General features: G+C 38.0%; 4 protein-coding genes across 5 annotated transcripts in view; 2 read left to right on the plus strand and 2 right to left on the minus strand.

The window, feature by feature from the left end:
• LOC131792380 (uncharacterized) overlaps positions 1–18,115 on the plus strand; it is a 273,486-nt gene continuing 255,371 nt past the window's right edge. The window contains exons 1-3 of the mRNA XM_066170197.1: positions 1–103; positions 196–452; positions 754–868. Coding sequence (XP_066026294.1) covers positions 1–103; positions 196–452; positions 754–868 — 475 coding nt within the window. The remainder of the gene's footprint in view (positions 104–195; positions 453–753; positions 869–18,115) is intronic.
• On the plus strand, positions 1,445–2,463 carry LOC136282320 (uncharacterized skeletal organic matrix protein 5-like). The gene is made up of 2 exons (XM_066169849.1): positions 1,445–1,465; positions 1,787–2,463. The coding sequence occupies exons 1-2, from the start codon at positions 1,445–1,447 to the stop codon at positions 2,294–2,296; spliced, it is 531 nt and encodes a 176-aa protein (XP_066025946.1). The 3' UTR covers positions 2,297–2,463.
• LOC131792394 (sushi, von Willebrand factor type A, EGF and pentraxin domain-containing protein 1-like) lies at positions 5,275–9,202 on the minus strand. The gene is made up of 6 exons (XM_066169908.1): positions 9,070–9,202; positions 7,567–7,835; positions 7,287–7,401; positions 6,602–6,635; positions 6,141–6,267; positions 5,275–5,796 (listed from the first exon to the last, which is right to left on the minus strand). The coding sequence occupies exons 1-6, from the start codon at positions 9,140–9,142 to the stop codon at positions 5,275–5,277; spliced, it is 1,140 nt and encodes a 379-aa protein (XP_066026005.1). The 5' UTR covers positions 9,143–9,202.
• LOC131792397 (uncharacterized) overlaps positions 16,320–18,115 on the minus strand; it is an 11,311-nt gene continuing 9,515 nt past the window's right edge. For both annotated transcript variants that reach the window (XM_066169906.1, XM_066169907.1), the window contains exon 7: positions 16,320–17,064. In XM_066169906.1, coding sequence (XP_066026003.1) covers positions 16,540–17,064 — 525 coding nt within the window. In that variant the 3' untranslated portion in view covers positions 16,320–16,539. The remainder of the gene's footprint in view (positions 17,065–18,115) is intronic.

Raw genomic sequence — 18,115 nt, forward strand, 5'->3', positions numbered from 1 at the left:
ATGATTGAATGGGAGTTGGAAGGAAAGAAAATCGAAAGGAAAGGACGAAAGGACGAACGGACGGACGGACGAACGGACGAAAACGGTGCATGGTTGAATGGATGTGAGGAACTCCTCATAAACGCTACTAGTGTCCTTATTTCTATATTCTATTTAATCAAAGATAAATGATATTGAATTTAATTTATCTTATAGTTCTTACAAATATTTCCCATGCTTTCATAAAAAACGAGCTTCATTACCTGAGTGTTCCTTCGAGCCGGACGTTTTTGGCGACAGACGTCTTTGACTGCACTAGTCAATGTCTTCTTCTTCCTTCGTGCGTCTCTGTTAACCTAGCGCGGAACACAGTAGCCGACGGGAAGTACTGGTGCGAATTACTGTCATCTGATAAATACTTAAACTCTCAAGATTTTAAAGGAAACCTGACGTTTCATCATCTATTCAAAAAGGTAACTCGACTTTGAAAACGAAAAACAAACTACCTTTCCAGATAAGCTTTGTGTTAAAAGAAATGAATCAAATGTCAGACTGATTTTAAAATGAGTCCTTTAATTAAATGATAATCAATTAGCAGCTGATCGTTCTTCGCATAGTTCAGAGAAAAGCTTTAGCATAATATAGCGCCGCTGAGGTTTCTGATTTTTTGACGGCAGTTTTTGTTGCATCGTCTCTTAGATTTTGTGCATAGATGGCCAAAAATTAAATTAAAAAAATTCACTTGTGATCATTTTATCCTATTTTCGTTGTCAGTCAAATTGTATCTTCACGCCGTGTCAAAATGGAGGAACTTGTGTGGCAAAGTATCAGGACGACACCTTTAACTGTCTTTGTTTTGAGGGCTTTATTGGAGACTATTGTGAAACAGGTAATGGATTAAAACAGTTTGAAATATAGCTGTGATAATTCTATGCTAAAGCTGAGCATTGCTGCTCATTTTGTCGTTTTTGTCCTTGTGGCTGTTGTCTCTTGCACTAATTCCAGAATAAACTAAATCGCAGGTGCTACGTCGTGCAAGCAGCTCTACGAAGCAAAAAAGTAAGTCACAAGTTATTACATTTTCATTCGTTTATTTCCCTCCTTTTAAGATTGATCTTGAGTGTGGTTTTCAGCATTCTGGAGACATGTTTTCCTTCCTACTGCTCTAAACACGAATAGCATACCAAACATATTCCAAAGATAATGTTTCTTCATAGAATTGTGTTGCTTTTATGGTTTCAATTCGATTGGGAATTCCTGATAATTGTACGTAACATCTCTACCAATAGTAGTTTATGCTGGATACATAGCATTATGAGAGTATGGTTAGCGTTGAGTTATAGTCTGATTATCCATAAGGTTTGACACAACTCAGGTGGCCACTCTACGATTTGGTTCAACACCTACTTCTGTTATGTGTCACGTGGGAGATTTTGGGTGCGGGCCTGGGGCATGGACAACCGTGATGAAGATTGATGGCAATAAGGTAATTGACAATGATGGACGCTCAGTGATATTTCGTTATCCAGTCAGACAAGTAATGTTAATGAGAATAAGATGGGCATATTGCGATTAAGATAGGCAAATTTGATATTTAATTGAAACCAAGCTAATATTATCGTGTCAGTGGACACTAGGAAGTGACTAAGAGACCAAGACCAAGAGACTAACCAATTGAATTACATACAAGTCTAAAAGGAAAGTATTGAGACAAACCAAAACATCCTAAATCGGCGCGATTTTCAGTAATTTTGTTTGTCATTTTCCTTCTTTTAAATGTACATCGTTCGTTCCTTAATTATTTTAGAACACCTTCCACTTCGACTCCGCTTACTGGAGTGATACAAATGAATATAACCTCAACGGAGGTTCAACGAGATTTGACACACAAGAAACCAAACTGCCAACCTACTGGAATACGCCTTTCTCTCAAATCTGTCTTGGTATGAAGATCAACGAGCAGCTTAATTTCGTTGTCCTTACCAAACAAGGTAGCTCTCTGTTCTCACTAATCGCTGACGGGTCTTACCGCGCCACTTCACTTGGTCGTAACACATGGAAATCACTGCTTGGTTCTGAGGGCTCTCTACAGATTGCGTGCAACAGGGAGGGCTTTAACTCAGTGTGTAAAACATGTAAAGTTAGAATTGGAATCGTCTCCAATAACGAGTACAGCTGCTTAAGTTGTGATTCGAGAATTGGTTTTGGTGCTGGTGGACACCCGGATGATTCCAGCACATGTGGTAACGCAGCTACTTGGAGCCCTGACAATGGAGATAGAAACTTAAAAGCTATGGGCTACGTATTAGTTCAGTAAAATGCAAATTGTTGACATGCCCTACCAGTGAGGTCGAAATAAGCAGAGCTTCTATAGGTGCAAATGTCTTTTTCCGATTTGTGAAGCTTCCTTCAGGAAAAATAGTTTATTCGCTTATCTTTTTTAATTCAATTTATTTTATCCATTTTTTTGCCAGACATTGCAAATATCGGTGCACGTTTCAGGATGGAATTGAAAAATAGCAAATATCGGTGCACGTTTCTGAATATAATTATAAAAAAAGCATCGGAAGATTGATCATGCACCCTTGAATAAAATCATAATTATACCGACGACTGATGAGGCATATATTGTTTTAATTCCTATTAATCTTTTTTGTATGATAAATAAGTTGAAGGAATCGCCACCCTCAAACATCACAATAAGCCATATCCAACACCGTTTAGTGTGGCGCCTAACTTAGCAAGCCTATGTAGGTTGTTTTTCAAAGCTAGATAAAAGATAAAACTGATCAGTGGATACTAAAATAATTGATAGCGTTGAAGAGTTTACGGTCACTTCGCCGCCACAACAAATTCAAAAAAATAAACTGTATAACAAATAAGTCGAAGGAGTCTCCCCATCAAAATAAGCCACCGATGGCGATTTGACTTTTCCGTCAAGTGTCTGTCGTATGAAACTTACATCGAATGAGAGCTAAGATGTAATAGCATATTGCGAATAGGGAAAGGGACTCAGAAGTTATGTGCAGCCTGTCAATTGTGGAACGTTAACTTTAAAATGAAATAAAACTTGTTGATATTAGGAAGATTATGATCAGTTGGCGTAAAGCCTAAGATGTGCGACAAAAAGCGCGCACGAATACAGCGAAGTTTACAGAAACAGACTTAACGTCTTTTCTTTGTTTCAAATAATGACGACGTAACATTTTACACAAGTTTTGTTCTTACAGGCAAAACCTTGGTAGGCGATTTGAGGTTAGAAGTTAGAAGTTTCGACATTTTCAACTTTTTAGATCGACATCAGCTTTCACCTGAAAAACAGATAACAAGCAAAATGTGTGCCGCCATCTTGACTCACAGAGCGGATGGAATTCCTTCATTTCAAACACAAAAATGTGCCTAAAAATGAAGTTTTGTAGCGCTTCAAAAAGATGAGCCAAAAAGAAAAGATCTCATCTCACATATTTTTACAGGACAGGACACACGAAGGACCTCTCGAACAAGAAGAAGAGGAGCGCCCTCGGAGCGAGTTGACCTAGCCGAAACTGCGCATGCTTTGGTCGGAGTTCAAACGTGGACCGCAAGAGGCGAACGTGACTGCTTGTCACGTGATCCCTTGTAGCCTGCGGTCACTTACATTCAGGAACAAACTTGAGTCTAGAGATCTTCATTATCAACAGGAATTAACAGCAAAAATTCCCCGAATATCAAGGATTTATTTAGATCGCTAAGAATAGACACAGACGATGATTTTAAAAAATCTGTTTTTGAAAAATCATCCCCTTCCCAGGCCAAGCCCCCAACTGTGGTGTTTCCAATTCTTTTGATTATGTCAACAGGAAATTATCTGACAAATTATTAAGTGCAGTGAGTTCTTTCAAACCCCTCCCTCCATGACCCGCGTTTGTGACATGGGAGTTGACTTGTACTTGCGGGATGAAACGTAATGCCTTACTTAAAACCAGCATACAATTGTGTATCTCCTTCATAGTTTATATTGACTCAGTAAATTACGAAGATCTGAAGAGTTCGAAATTTCTGGGACTTGAGACTTTATATTTTGCCACAAAAGATGGCTCATCTACATAGGATTAAGGTACATATAACTAATAGCTAACGTTTCGTACTTAACGGCTCGTTTATGTATAGCAAATTACGGATCAAGTCCTGAGAAGATATAAACTTGGGAGACAAACAGAAGCGTTGTAACTGAATGTATATGTATAAAATTCCTTAGTAAACCTAATAAAAAGGTTTTTTGCCATATTTCCGCTGATTATGGATAAAATCTTACCATTGACCAAAGAGTTTACACTTTATTTTCACCAAAAGTGACCAAACTATTTTTGGTAGTTTGCGCTCAGAGTGGATGTAACTCCATCCATCCTGATTCGGGATGATGATCGGTAGCTTTGAAACTACTTTATTTAAAGCATTGTTCAATAGAGTTCACTTTTATTAAGCTAGTGACGATTTTAATCTTAAAATTCAAACTTGGTAAACTCTCGACAAGTTGAGTGAAGTGAACTATTGTTTGCAAGCAGGAAAAAAAGGTGTTCTACGTTCGTTACAAACCACATTACCCGTTTATTTATAAGCCTTTCAACTCTAGACTCTAAACTTTCCTAAAATCTAAAACCAGCAAAATCTAAAATCACATTCAGCAATGTACTCAAGTCTTTTCGTGTTCTAGATTTCCAGAAAAAAAAGGAATCATGTCAAGATAAATTACTTGTCGGCCTCTCGTCGTGGTTAATAATAGGTTGCATATGCCTCTCGATGTCTTGAAGCAGCGTTTTAGTCTTTTTTCGTTATTTATCGGTGTCGGTGCTTCAGTTGCTAAACTGCTAAGCAAATCGGTATTTACGTATCTAGTTGAGGGGAACGGAGACAGTTGGTGAGTTTTTTCCTCTGTTTGCTGTCGTGATAAGTTTGGTGTTGGTTTAAAGACAATAAATCTGAATTCTTTGGTGCCACTAAGAGCACCTAAACACATATGGACACTCGATGGTATTCGCTTTATGGACTGAAATTTGTTATGTTTGCTTTAATAGGCCAGCGTTCATAATCATGTATCATTTGGATTGTATTGTAACGTCCAAACATTTGCTGCAAAATTCAAGGAAATTGCCATCAGGAAATTCTCTCGCATATAGTACATTAATGATTCCTAATCCTCTACTAACAGATTTAATCATAGGAAAAATAGCTTAAACTATGAACAGCCTAAGCCCTAAGGCAGTAAATATCTACGGTAAAGTGGTTATTGTTGTTTTTTCTCAAATCAATAGTTTTTTACTGCACCAAAATATATCCCATTGCTTTGATTTTACGGTTCCCGTTATCTGCCCCCCATAGTCCAGCAGCTTCATTTCCACAAGTGTTAGAGTCATCAGGACCTCCCCCCATACCAAAACCGATCCTGGAATCTGGGGATTGACAATGATGTTCATTATTACCCAAGATGCCAATTCTTGTTTTTGATCCTGCAAGCTGGCTCCGTGAATTAAACCCTTCCATGTTGCAGTGGAGCTGTAAAGATGCCTGTGAACCAACCAGTGTCTTCCACGTGTCACGACCCACTGAAGTTGAGCGGTATTTCCCGTCAGCGATCAATGAGTACAGAGAGTCTGCCTTCTTGTTAATAACAATGAAGTTAATCTGTTGGCTGATATTCATACCGAGACAGATCTTGGAGAAGGATGTGTTCCAGTAGGTGATTAACTTGGTCTCCTGTGAATCAAACCCAGTGTCTCCTCCAGATGGCATGTATTCAACTTTGTTGCTCCAATACGGTGAATCATAATGAAATGTTTTCTAAAAAAAACCAGTGAAAGTTTGCTCATTTCTTTTATTATCTATATGAAAGATGAGCTCTATACATTAACTTAGGTAACCATTAGGAAATCAAATATTTGCTTTCGTCCTTTTCTGTCCTTATCCTTAGAGTCCATCTTATTACACCTAGATCTTTAAGACCTGTCAAGCCGTTTGGTGGATCATTTTCTATCATTCCTACATATAAGTTTATTTTAAAAATCATTGCTCTAAGGGGAACATTCTTCCCCCCCCCCCTGCAACCGATGGGTTCGCACAATCTAGCTGTGAGGGAACGGTAAGCTAGTGAAAAACTCAAAAAAGGCAATTTATGACCATCCAACCTTGTGTCCATCAATCTTCATTACTGTTGTCCACCCTCCATCGCCACATCCAAAATTTCCCATGTGACAATAAACAAGAAACGCTTTTGAGTCACGGTATAATGTTACCATTCCACTTGAAATCGACCTGTTAAAATTAAGTAAAGCGCAAGTGTGATAGGAAGGAAAGGAATAAATGCATACGGAGATTTTAGTTAAAGTAGTGCAAAAAAACAAAAAAAAATTGTAGTTTAATTTAGCGTGTACAAGTTTGTATTAAAGGTTTCGGTCATAGCAATTAAAACTCTAAAAGAATACCTCTCTTGTTTGTATTATTATAAGATATCTAGAATTGTTTGGTCACCGGGAATACCGACTAATAAATTCCTATTTCACAGTTTTCCTTTTTTCGCCTTTGCCTTTTTTTTTAATATGACAAAGATATTGCAGATAGTTTATTAATATGTAAATCTGCTACTCACGTGTTCCTCTCAAACGCCTCTTGACAAGTCGAAGCTATAGAAGATAAGACACCAAATTTATCTGACGTGTTTTTTCTTTCTTAGTCAATGCTATAAAGCTGAACTAGGACATAAAAGCGTCACCAATTACTCTTTTAGAAAAGAAAGTTCCAAAAACATTGTAACCCCTGCTCACAGCTAAATTCCAATACGCTTTGTTGAGCTCGGTCATTCAAATCATCAACTGTTTTCTATTCCGGGTCTGATGACTCTTTTGGTCGCCTTAGTGGCATGGGTGATGCATTAAAAAGTAAAGTTTTTACCCATCTTTATGCAATTCTCCCCATCGAATCCAGCTTTGCAAGGGCACTCGTATGATCCTATGGTATTGCTGCAGAGAGCATTATCACTGCAATTGTATATTCCCTCGGAACATTCATCCACATCTCAAAGGCGTAAACAAAAAAATAAAATTGATAATTTTGATAATAATAATACTAACACTATTGAAAATAATAATAATAATAATGATGATGATGATGAAATGATTATGCGTGTGTATTTAGTTAGGCCTGTTTGCTCTTCTCGAATTTAAAAGGCGAACAAGAACAGGACTTCATGCTCACAAACGTAGACGCTGATTTCAACGTAACGGCAACAGCACAAAAAAAGAAATCATATCTCATAGTCATATTTTTATATGTACCTTCGTCACAAGTCGGACCCTTATATCCAGCAGGACACAAGCATCGATAACCCTTGTCAGTAAAACCGCTTTGACAAGGGGCGTTGTTCTTGCAAGGACTTTCAAGGCAAGCATTCTGACAAAGAGGAAGTTAATAGGAAGTAATGTATCAATGATAATGAAAATTAACATTTACAGCATCATAGTTATCACCATCATCATCAGCAGATAAATGAATGAACGAATTTTCAGCCAAACTAAGCATGTTCTCCTACATCGAAATTTCAATAAAAGACATTACCTCGGCAGCCACATGAAAAAAATTTTCATCTTCTTTCCAGTCGTCTTCGTGTCTCTCATGAGTAACATCATTCAGCTCACATTTGTACTTTTCATTTCCATCCGTTCGTTTATCAAGATTAAAGCTGACGCAGTAAGGTTCCATAAAGCACTCCGCTTCACAGAACTTCTTGACTGTGACTTCAGCTATGCGAATTACATGATTTACCAGTCGTTTCCCGTCAAAGGTCTCCTTTGCCTTAAAATCCAAGTGACGGCAACGGTCTTCATCTGCTGAACACATATATTATAAAAGTGGTGAATACAGTAGAACCCCGCTACCTCAAACTCCCAGGAGAAACGGAAAATGTTTCAAGTTAGCGAGGATTCAAGTTATCGGGATTGGTGTCGAATTTCAACTATCCTGCTTTAACAGGATAGTTGAAATTCGACACCGATCCCGATAACTTGAATTAATTTAGAAACATAGTTTTGCTATTCTTGCGCAATCAACAGTCATTTTAGTACATTAAGTTTGCTTTATAAGAGTTCTTTTTTTTCCAATAGGAACATTTGGTTTGTGAAGTTAAGCTCAATGTATTACGTTTCCATATATGTTCTTACGTTCATATCAATGTATATTTAGGTTGGGACGTGTAAAATTAGCTATGTTTTGACGCTGTCACATTATCGACCGACGTTTTATCTCTCATAAGGTTCAAGTAAATTTTAGGGTAAATTTAGGCCAAGAAAAATAAAATCAGTTCCAGTTGATTAGGGGGTTCGAGTTAACAGACTTGAGCTAGCTAATAGTAAATGCTTGCAAAACTGGAGTCAAATCCAAGGGAAATCAAACCTTGTTTGAGTTGACGGGGGGTCTCGAGTTATCGGGGTTCTACTATATTCCATGACTTGGTAATTGCACTACCTTTACAGTAAAATGGAACAATAATTTGCATTCAATCGGCTGTAAGATGAAAGAATGGACTTTCAATCTCTAAGTCCGTGCTTGTATATCAGAAACGTTGATTGCGGCATGAGATGTGACTGACCCGGTAATCCGTCAGAATTGTTTGAGATATGAGCAATAAAGCATTCCCATCATTTTCAAGAAAATGTAAAATTCGTTTCTTCTTTGTTGTTTTGTTTATTATTGGAATACTCGACAAAAATAAACCGAGTTGAGTAAAAAAACAAAAAAAAAATTCCCCCTCATCTATAACCTACAAGTACAAATCCTGAAATATGATGATGTCCTTGTTTCTAAAAAAGCTGCGAGGGTGAATAAGTTCTTGTTTGCTGTAAGTGACATTCCCAACAAGGAAGGCAACATTGAAAATTAGAGATTAAAATTTTATCTCAAAAGCTGAGTTAACTGGAAGGGTTTCTACTATTGTTAAGTTAAACACTGCCGTGAATACTCAATATACAAAATAGCTACCAATAAAGGCAATCTCCTCACTCGAAAGGAAAACCCAGCAAAAAAGCTAATAATTCTAATTTGTTAAGTACATTAAGAACAGACCTTGTGATCTTGCAATCATGGGTAATAGGATGAAGATCTCCAAGGAAATAAAACGAACACAGATGAAGTCCATGACCCAAATGTTGGTTAGAACCCTTTTTTTAAGATATCATGCAATTTAGATATGAACTCCACTTTTCTGCTGCCATCCAAATTACTACTTTGACCGCAAAAAGTCGGAAATAATGCTTCTGGAATTTACTTTGGTTATTTGTTTTGTTTTGTTTTGTTTTGTTTTTTTTCATGTGGTCAGCGAATTAGATACCAGCCTCCCCATAGGCATCTTTAAACACCTGCTTACCAGAGTGCAATAAAAGTTAATTAGATATCCCCCACAAATTATATCATCAACGAAGTTTTGGAAAAGATGAACAAATGTATGAACGGTTTCACAGGTTAATTTAGTGTTGTCAACTGAGTTGAGAACGTGAATTGGCCACCGTAAAGACTTTCAAAGCTGACCTTTCGAGCGTTAGCCCTTCGTTCTGACGATAGCTAATTTATGTTATCAACTCAGTTGATAATGCTAAATTACCTTGTTATACTCTCCCGCCGACGCAGCAACACAGTTTCTTTAGAAGCTTACCCCCTTATTGATATGGACTGTTTGGTTTTGTTCGATTTAACATTAATTAGGATGCCAAGTATGGGTGTTATTCTAGGTGATAGAAGCAACTTCTTGTGAGGACAATTATGGGATAGAATATGGCTAACGTTTATTCAACAGTTAACGGAAATTGTGGCGATGATCATTTCCGATATTCTTCTTTGCAATTAGTCTCGGTTTACATCCGATATATTCAGCTATCTTAACAGGCAATTAATAATTAATAGAGTAGCGTTCCCCCTGACTTTGTTTTGACTTCACAAAGTTTTAACGAGAGAATTTATATTTTGAAGGTAATAAACCATCAATGGCTATTCTGAGGTGTCAGAACCTTTTCAGTATCGTTCCTATTAAGATCCCATAGCCACTAATTTAACAGAAAAGGGTCAGTTTTGAAGCTCTAAACATTCGTTGGCAAAGGACGTTGCCTGAACAATAACAACAGCAGGCGACGACACCACAGGGGATAAAAAAGGAATCAAAAACAAGCCGAAAACGATTAAATATGCAGATCCCATCTTAACTCGAAAATCTGAGATATAAATCACTCTTATTTATATTTTAACACTGATGTTCGATGAACATTGGTAATAAGTGCTCAAGGTAAATGTTTAAGGTGATAAGGACGCCAATAATAAGGATTTAATCATTTTTCACAATAAAGGTAATGATAATAATAAAGATAATTACAATGACAATGTCGATGGTAATGAATTTAGTTCTAAATAGCGAATCATATTATGCTTGAGCAAAAACAACTATTTAATCTTTAATGCTTATTCATCGCATTTCACACAATAAAGTTCAGCGAAGGGTAGCACAAGACAATTGATCATGATCCTGATGACTAGAGGCATCCCAAAAAAAGAAGGTGTGTTTGGTCACAAAATAAAGATATTGAAACAAGAGGACAAAAATTTAACATCAATTCCTTTGTAGGGACATTTAAATCCAGCTCCTTCTTTACAGAGTGAAATAGTACTAATATTGAGCTTTACCACTACATCACATCATAAAGGTTTTAAAAGAATTCTGTATTTTCAGCAATTAAAAATTATTGTAATCGTCACCTCCCATGATGTTGTAATAAGAGTCTCCTTCTGCACCAAAGCCAAGTCTGGAACTGATTCGCAGTCCAATCCCATTATTTGGCATCATTCCAATCCTTAAGCAACCATCGCTGCACACTGAGTTACAATATCTTGGTTGAAACTTAACAAGGCACAAACACGGATATAAAAAAGAGCGAAAAAAATTAGAAATAAGTAAATTGCAAATTACAACCTACAGTGTACAAAAGTAAAGAAATTCAGTTGAAAAAGTTACAAATTTACAAATGTATAGTGTAAAATATGTACATCAACTTAAGTATCCTATTGTGTTAAATTTTCAAATAACTGAAATAATTACACATTAGACTTACCATAAAGAGTTCTGATTGGTCGATGGCATTCTAGCAGTATAGTACGGCGTGTGAAGTTGACATGATGATGAATTTCTGATGAAGAGTTTAAAGTCTGCTAGCTCCTTCTTCCCTTCGTCCGTGAAGTTTTCTCTAACAGTTGCAAGCTTTTGCAGGTGTTAAAAAATGTACAATAAAATAATTGATGAGTTCGGTTGTCGCATGATATCAAGGATTATCAAACCCCATGTCTGAGTTATCTGCCTCAGCCTTCGGCTTTAGCAGATAACTCAGACCGCAGTTTTACAAAAAAATTGGATATCATGCTCAATCTCATCCAATAATTGCTTAATGTATGTATTACCTCTTTTGAGTGAGTTTCTCCTATCTTTTAATTAATGTAATTTGTTATAATTATAATTGTGTTTTTCTGAGAAATCTCTACAATGAATCGGCAGCAAAAACTTAATGGGACATCAAAAGAAGAAGCGACATAGAAGTTATTATTCCATGAAATTATCACTAACGTAGTTATAAGAAGGTCAACTTGAGATGAGCAATTCTAAGCTAATTTCTAATAATACTCGTGTGCACGTGCCACATTTCTATTTTGATTGCCATCTCAGAGTATTGGATATCTGCTTCGGCAATTTTTTATTAATTTCTTTTTTTTACCAGACGTTTTTATCCAAAAGGTCATTTTTAATATTTCAACAGCGGCGTGTTCCAAACCGGTAGTTTACCTCGATAACATAAGGTGAAAACTTAAAAAAAAGACAAAAAAAAATACGCCATAATTCTTACAGAATGATATCGACATGTAGGTCAGCTCTCGATTCCCTTTAGGACAGAGAAAGCTTTTAGGTTTATCTTTTCTTTTTTTTTTTGGCCTTAGCGAACAAACACCCTCCAGAAGTCACTACAACCTAAAAGATTCTTTACCAGATAAGAAGTCGTCACATTCCCATCTTAAGCTTCCATACGTCTCCGAGAACCAGTGATATTGCCCAAGGACATATGCAACGGTACCATATCTGGTGCTTCCACCTGAAGTAGTTCCCCACTTCTGCCCTATTATTTTAGCTTTTAGCATCACGATTGCTATCATTGATAAGTCACGCAAAAGGCTTCGATTGAAGTTACTTCTAGGCGTCATGACTATTTTATTTATGCACTGTTTAATAGTGGAGAAACTGGTCGGAAACGGCTTTCGTTAAAAGCAGACAAAACTTCTACTACGAAACACGTGACCTGCATACACAATGATCTAATTGACGTGCACTATCTGGTGTTCTTCTGGTCAGCGCTTCCTACATAATTGCTCTAACTTTCTCCATAGAGAGGCGTTGAATACAGAGTGTTTTTTTTTTCCTTTCGAAAATTTGGTGATTTCGCTTCCTTGTAGGCATTTCTATGCCCCTCAAGTGTCATATCACAATATCTGCTACGATTATCACCCTTGCAGAAGATTAAATAGAGCGTGAGCTAACTGAATTTATTTAATTAACTTTTGAATACCTAAATTGTTTATTTATATGAGTGTGGCAGGTTATGCTCGGTCTAGAGTAGGAAGAAATAGCAGTCCTACTGAGACAAAACAGTCGGAGATTCCCATATCTTCATCTAAACAATAGGTTAATATCTATATGTTCTCCAGCGGAAAACGACTAGAAATTTTGAGTTTTGACATAGATTATTTTCTCTTTTATTCGGCTGATGCTGATATTCGAAAAAAATGTTCCATGAAAAATACACCACTTAGTCATTTTTCTCCTTTCCTAATTTTTCTTGCTTTGTCCTTTTGTTTTGCTTTGGTTTTGTCTGGTTTGGTTCGTTTCTTGTTTTTTTTTGCTTTTGTCTTTTTCTCTGGAAGTTAAACGAGTTATCATTACCCTTTTTGTTTAATTTTTGATGTGCAATCCACGTCAATATCCGCCGTCGTTAACCAAAGTCGTTCTTCATAAGAGGATCTCGATAGGGTTAACCGTTCGCCGAAAAACAGCAAAAAAAATTACCGGTTCGGCGTAAAAATCGTTTAACCGATAGTCGTCAAAAATGTTAATCGTTGAAGAAAATTCTGGTGACAACAATGCAATGATATTAGTTGTTACCCGTAAGACGTTTAACCCTTAGCTGTAAAAGTCATCTCCCCATTGAGACCCCTTCAGAGGCTACACCTATTTTCAAAGAATCATAATAGCTAGGTTTCTTTGATTCTTTTAAGTGGCAACTAGGGTTCAGTTAAGACTCTTCCGGTTGCTCAGACCAGTGTCATTCATTCTTGTTGGTGTGATATATCAACCCCCCCCCCCCCCCCACCCTCCTCCCAATGCAACCAGTGATGACAGTGCGACCCTTTACAACCGCATTTAAATGACCGTAGACCAGTTTATCAACAAAACATCCAGATAGGCTTATTTAAATTACTGGCGATTTCCACCCAACTTCGACAAATTTCTCACCTCCAGGTGCTGATGAAAGACATGTGGATTGACCCAGACGGTCAAGGTATTAGCACGAAACTCTGGCACTTTCGATTGGTACTTGACAAATAGGCCTCGCCTTCTTTCAAGCCCTGTGCAGCTCCCTAAAATCGGTAGTAGCGACCACTATCGTAGTGAAACAGCTGGCATAATAATCTTCACAGAAGCCCTTTAAACAACCACCTTAAGGCAGGACACCAGACCCAGAAAGTTGAGAGAGGTTTGATTTGGAAGTTCGATCACATTGCACGCATGGGATGATTTTTTCATTGCGCCTTCTTGCCAAGCTAAATTTGACATTCTCCATCGTACTATCACTGACGCGTTAAACATGTTCTGTCCCTTCAAAGCCGCCAGAAGTTTACCGGCTGACATACCGTGAATAACAAATAAGGTCAAGGAATTCATAGCGAAGCGGTAAAAAGCCCTGGCAAAGTTTAACAAGGACTCTCAGGTCTTTAAGACATAGTGCCATGCAGTTGCAAGCGCTGTTAGTGCTTGCAAATGCTCCGTCTACAAATCGAATATCAAAATCATGAGAAACATAAAAAGACGGTTGAACGAGATCAAAGGGCTTTCAGGGGTCTCTTCACGGGAAGGGGCCTGGCACAAACAACTCATAAATGGCCAAGCAATTAGCACGATCTGTTCTTTAAGATCAAAGCGTTTTTTTCCGCACTAACATCGGGCTTTACGCCAATCACTCCTAATGATTGACGTCCCTGATATACCTCCCGAATCACTAGTTTCATCATACGAAGCGTACAGGGCAATTCGTGCTTTAAAGTGCAACAAAGCACGTGGGCCAGATGGGATCTTAAACCGCATATTGGAGACCTTTATTTTCGAGCTCAGCCCCGTTATTTCAGACTTGTATGACACATTAATGAGAGAGGGATTCGTGCCCAGTCTCCTGAAGAGGGTAATTCTTCGTCCTTTACCTAAACAGAGGCCTCCACAGTCAATCGAAAACGAACTGAGGCCGATATCGCCCACCTGCCACATCACAAAGATAATGGAAAGGTTCACGCTCTCGATAGTCCTGCCAGGTAGTACATCGCACTAAACCCCAAGCAGTTTGCTTTCTCTGGAAAGTCAACCCAGCATGCTTTGGTGTACCTACTGCACATTGTATTGGAAGCTCTAGACCGAGGCAACTCGTGGGTGCGCTGGTTTTCGGTTGATTTAGGAAAGGGATTCGATCTCATAGACCTCCTGGTGATGATTGAAAATATCTGCTCTCGATATACACCCCTGCTATCAGCGCTGGATTGTGTCATTCTTGGAAGGCAGGACACAAACTGTCAAGTTGCCCTCCTCGTCATCGTCAGTATTGAAATTTAACGAAGGCATCCTCTAGGGGACAAAAATGTCAGCGATTTTATACATTCGCTATTATGGTTGATGAACTTCTGAATGACTGGTAACCCCGAGCAAAATATGTTGTCTACTTTACAGCTATTGAGATTATCCCTAGAAATGCCCCCTCATTACTTAGCTTCATAGTGTTTGACGTCTAAGAGTTTGCCTGTGCTATAATAACACGCAACTGAATCCAGCGAAATGCACGGTGATGTCGGTTGACGTTCTCCACCTTAATAGTTATCAAAGTCCGCCAGTTGTCCCGAGCATGTCAGTTCCTTCACGCTGCCCAGGGTTTCCCTAACTGAAGATCTGAGTTAGGCGATACACTGTGACTTAATGGTGAAGAGGGCCAACCGAAGACTGTGCCCGCTCAGGTCGCTCAGGCGCTGCGGTGTTCCAGCTTTATTACCAGTCTTAAACCAGATAACTCTTTGTACAGGCTACTTAGTAGTCACATAGTAGATACTCAATATACTTAGGCATTAAGAACAATAGAAAAAATTTCAAATATTCGTGGCACTTCGACCAACAGGTTTAAGAACTTAATCTATAAATACGCTTTATGCATTGCACATGATTAGTTTTGCCATTATTTTGCCATTACATGCTTGTTGGTTAATACAATCAATTTTTTCTTTGCCATATATTTTTTGTTATTGCTCTATTATTCTTCGCTGGCCAGACCTATAATTTAGTTATTTATACTACAAGAGGTCATAATAAACATGTCCACTATCAACCAACTCAAACTGAAGCAAAAATGACGTGCGACATCGAATAACGGTAACTTATAAATGTTATTAGAAACTAAGACAAACTGGCAAATAACAGGTTAAAGCTAATCGCGATTTCCTGTTTCCCTCACTTGTAGTACTTGGAATCGAAAGATGCTGATGCAAAGTGCGCTCGAATCATTTTTCCACCATCAAAGAGGGAATATCTTTATTTCAGACGCCTGTCAGTCTTATGTTTACTCACATATTATTTTTACACAATAAGCCTTGCTTTGTAATTTGTTTTTGCGCTGGTATTTTGAGTGATATTTTATAGGCTATTTGCGGCTCTAGGTTTACCTAATATCTTATAAACCAGGAGTCGTTATGAAAATGTCTAAATATTCTTTCCATTCTATGGACTTATTATGAATTTAGAGTATTATGGAATTAACTTTTCGGTAAGCTTCGCCAATACAATTAACATGTCGCTAAGCTTCGCAAATATAAGAAAGAACTTCGAACCACAGTACACCTCGATTTTTGGGCAATCAAAACTCTAAATAAATTGAATTTATATCTTAGAAATGCTACACTTAAACTTTGATATCAAATATCTCATTTTAAAATATCTACATCTCATTGTTGACTATAGGAAAAATTACTAAATATTCAAATTATCTTAGAACTTGATTCTTAAATTCAGACACTCAGGGTATTGAATGAATGACTGATTCATTATTCGTCGACTTTTATTTACCTACTCTTCCAGATCTGTTCATTCACCTTTTTATTTATTTGCAATTTTATTGCTCTAATAATGATCACCGGCCGTTTAAGGTGTTAGCAACACCATTTTATCGTTTCGTACACGTGGTACCTTTCCCAAGTAGTGCCTTTTTACTGCACTAAGATGTACCCCATTGTTGGGATATAATTTACCTTATCAGCCGACCCAGACAACCATGAGGCTGCATTTCCACATGTTATAGAGTTATCAGGATATCCCCCAGTACCAAACCCAATTCTGGAATCACAAGTTTTGCACTCATTCTCATTGTTACCAAGTATTCCAATTCTAGCTCTAGAATGATCACCTCTATCTGAGACAGCATTTAAGCCTTCCCTGTCACAATGGCGTTGTAGGGAACCCTTCGAAACAAACAACGCCTTCCATCTCTCACGGCCCAGTGATGTGTTTCGATATATTCCGTCCGCAATCAGCGAGTATAAAGAGTCGACCTGTTTGTTGATGACGATAAATCTGGGCTGTTGGTCGATCTTCATACCGAGACAGATCTTAGAAAAGGGTGTGTTCCAATAAGTCGATAACTTAGTCTCCTGCTCGTCAAACGCGGTCTGTCCGCCAAAAGGGCTGTATTCCTTCTTATCAGTCCAGTAGTGTGAGTCAAAGTGAAAGGTGTTCTGAAATTAATACGATGAATGAACAAATGAATTAATGAATAATTAAATAAGCTTAACAAAAGGCAAATAAAACGAAATGGACATAGTCGATCCAAACTGCATGCTGCAGCTACTGGCTGTGGGTTAAACTCTTTGGATGTGTCGAACTTAGTGAATAAACGAGACGTTTTGTAAAATAGTCATAGGCATTTGAAAAGAGAAGCATGACATTATCACCACCGATTTGCATTACATTACGAAATAACAAACTTTCTTTAATGTTTCGTATAAAGGGAGGAAAGAGATCAAAGGTCTTAGATACGTTGGGATAAAGCCTGGGATAAAGCTTGGGATAAAGCTTGAATATTGAGGCGAAACATCTTTCTGTGATTTATGTAAGATGAGCAACTAATATTTGATTGCCCTTTCAACACAAGGAACACCACAACTTCAAGATCATCCTTGATCACCGCGCAATAATGGTGGGCTATCGATGTTGTCTGATATTCTTGGCTTGGCTACTTATCACAATTGTCCTACACTCTCTAAAACCTAACCGTGGTTTCGATAAGACGTCCTACAGTATCTCTGTGTCGACGGGTTTGGATATTAAGCAGTATCCAACGCGAAATTCTGGTCCGACTCGGAGGTTCCTACGTGAAGCACTTGTGCCGCCATCTTTGAAACGTATGGCCGCACTGAAATTGGCAAATATCACTGTCTGCGCAACTTACATGGTTCTGTTAGCAGGAGATATACAGGAGGATCCAGGGCCGATGACGGATGCTTGTGCTGTTTGCACTGAAGGATGCCGAAAGAATCAGATGGCGATACAATGCGATTCATGCGACAAGTGGTTTCATGCTAAGTGTATAAGTATGAAGAGAACGAAATATGATAAACTTTGCGAACCTTCTCTGGCTTGGGAATGCATAACTCGTTTATCACCTGGCTTTGATACACCGGTCCGCAAGTCACATAAAACAACTAACACAGGAGTAAAAGAAGGAAAGCCCAGTGTAAGGATAAATAAAGATCTTCATGCAACTCTTAAGAAGAGAGGAATGAAATT

This window comes from Pocillopora verrucosa, chromosome 7, assembly GCF_036669915.1.
Source record: "Pocillopora verrucosa isolate sample1 chromosome 7, ASM3666991v2, whole genome shotgun sequence".
Lineage (NCBI taxonomy): Eukaryota > Metazoa > Cnidaria > Anthozoa > Scleractinia > Pocilloporidae > Pocillopora > Pocillopora verrucosa.

Coding starts and splice junctions, on each gene's coding strand:
- LOC136282320 (XM_066169849.1), top strand. CDS start 1,445: ATGAAGATTGATGGCAATAAG. Junction 1,466..1,786: donor TGAAGATTGATGGCAATAAG/GTAATTGACAAT, acceptor TAATTATTTTAG/AACACCTTCCACTTCGACTC.
- LOC131792394 (XM_066169908.1), bottom strand. CDS start 9,142: ATGGACTTCATCTGTGTTCGTTTTATTTCCTTGGAGATCTTCATCCTA. Junction 6,636..7,286: donor GGGTCCGACTTGTGACGAAG/GTACATATAAAA, acceptor TATCTTCTATAG/CTTCGACTTGTCAAGAGGCG. Junction 5,797..6,140: donor TGAAGATTGATGGACACAAG/GTTGGATGGTCA, acceptor GGTTTTTTTTAG/AAAACATTTCATTATGATTC.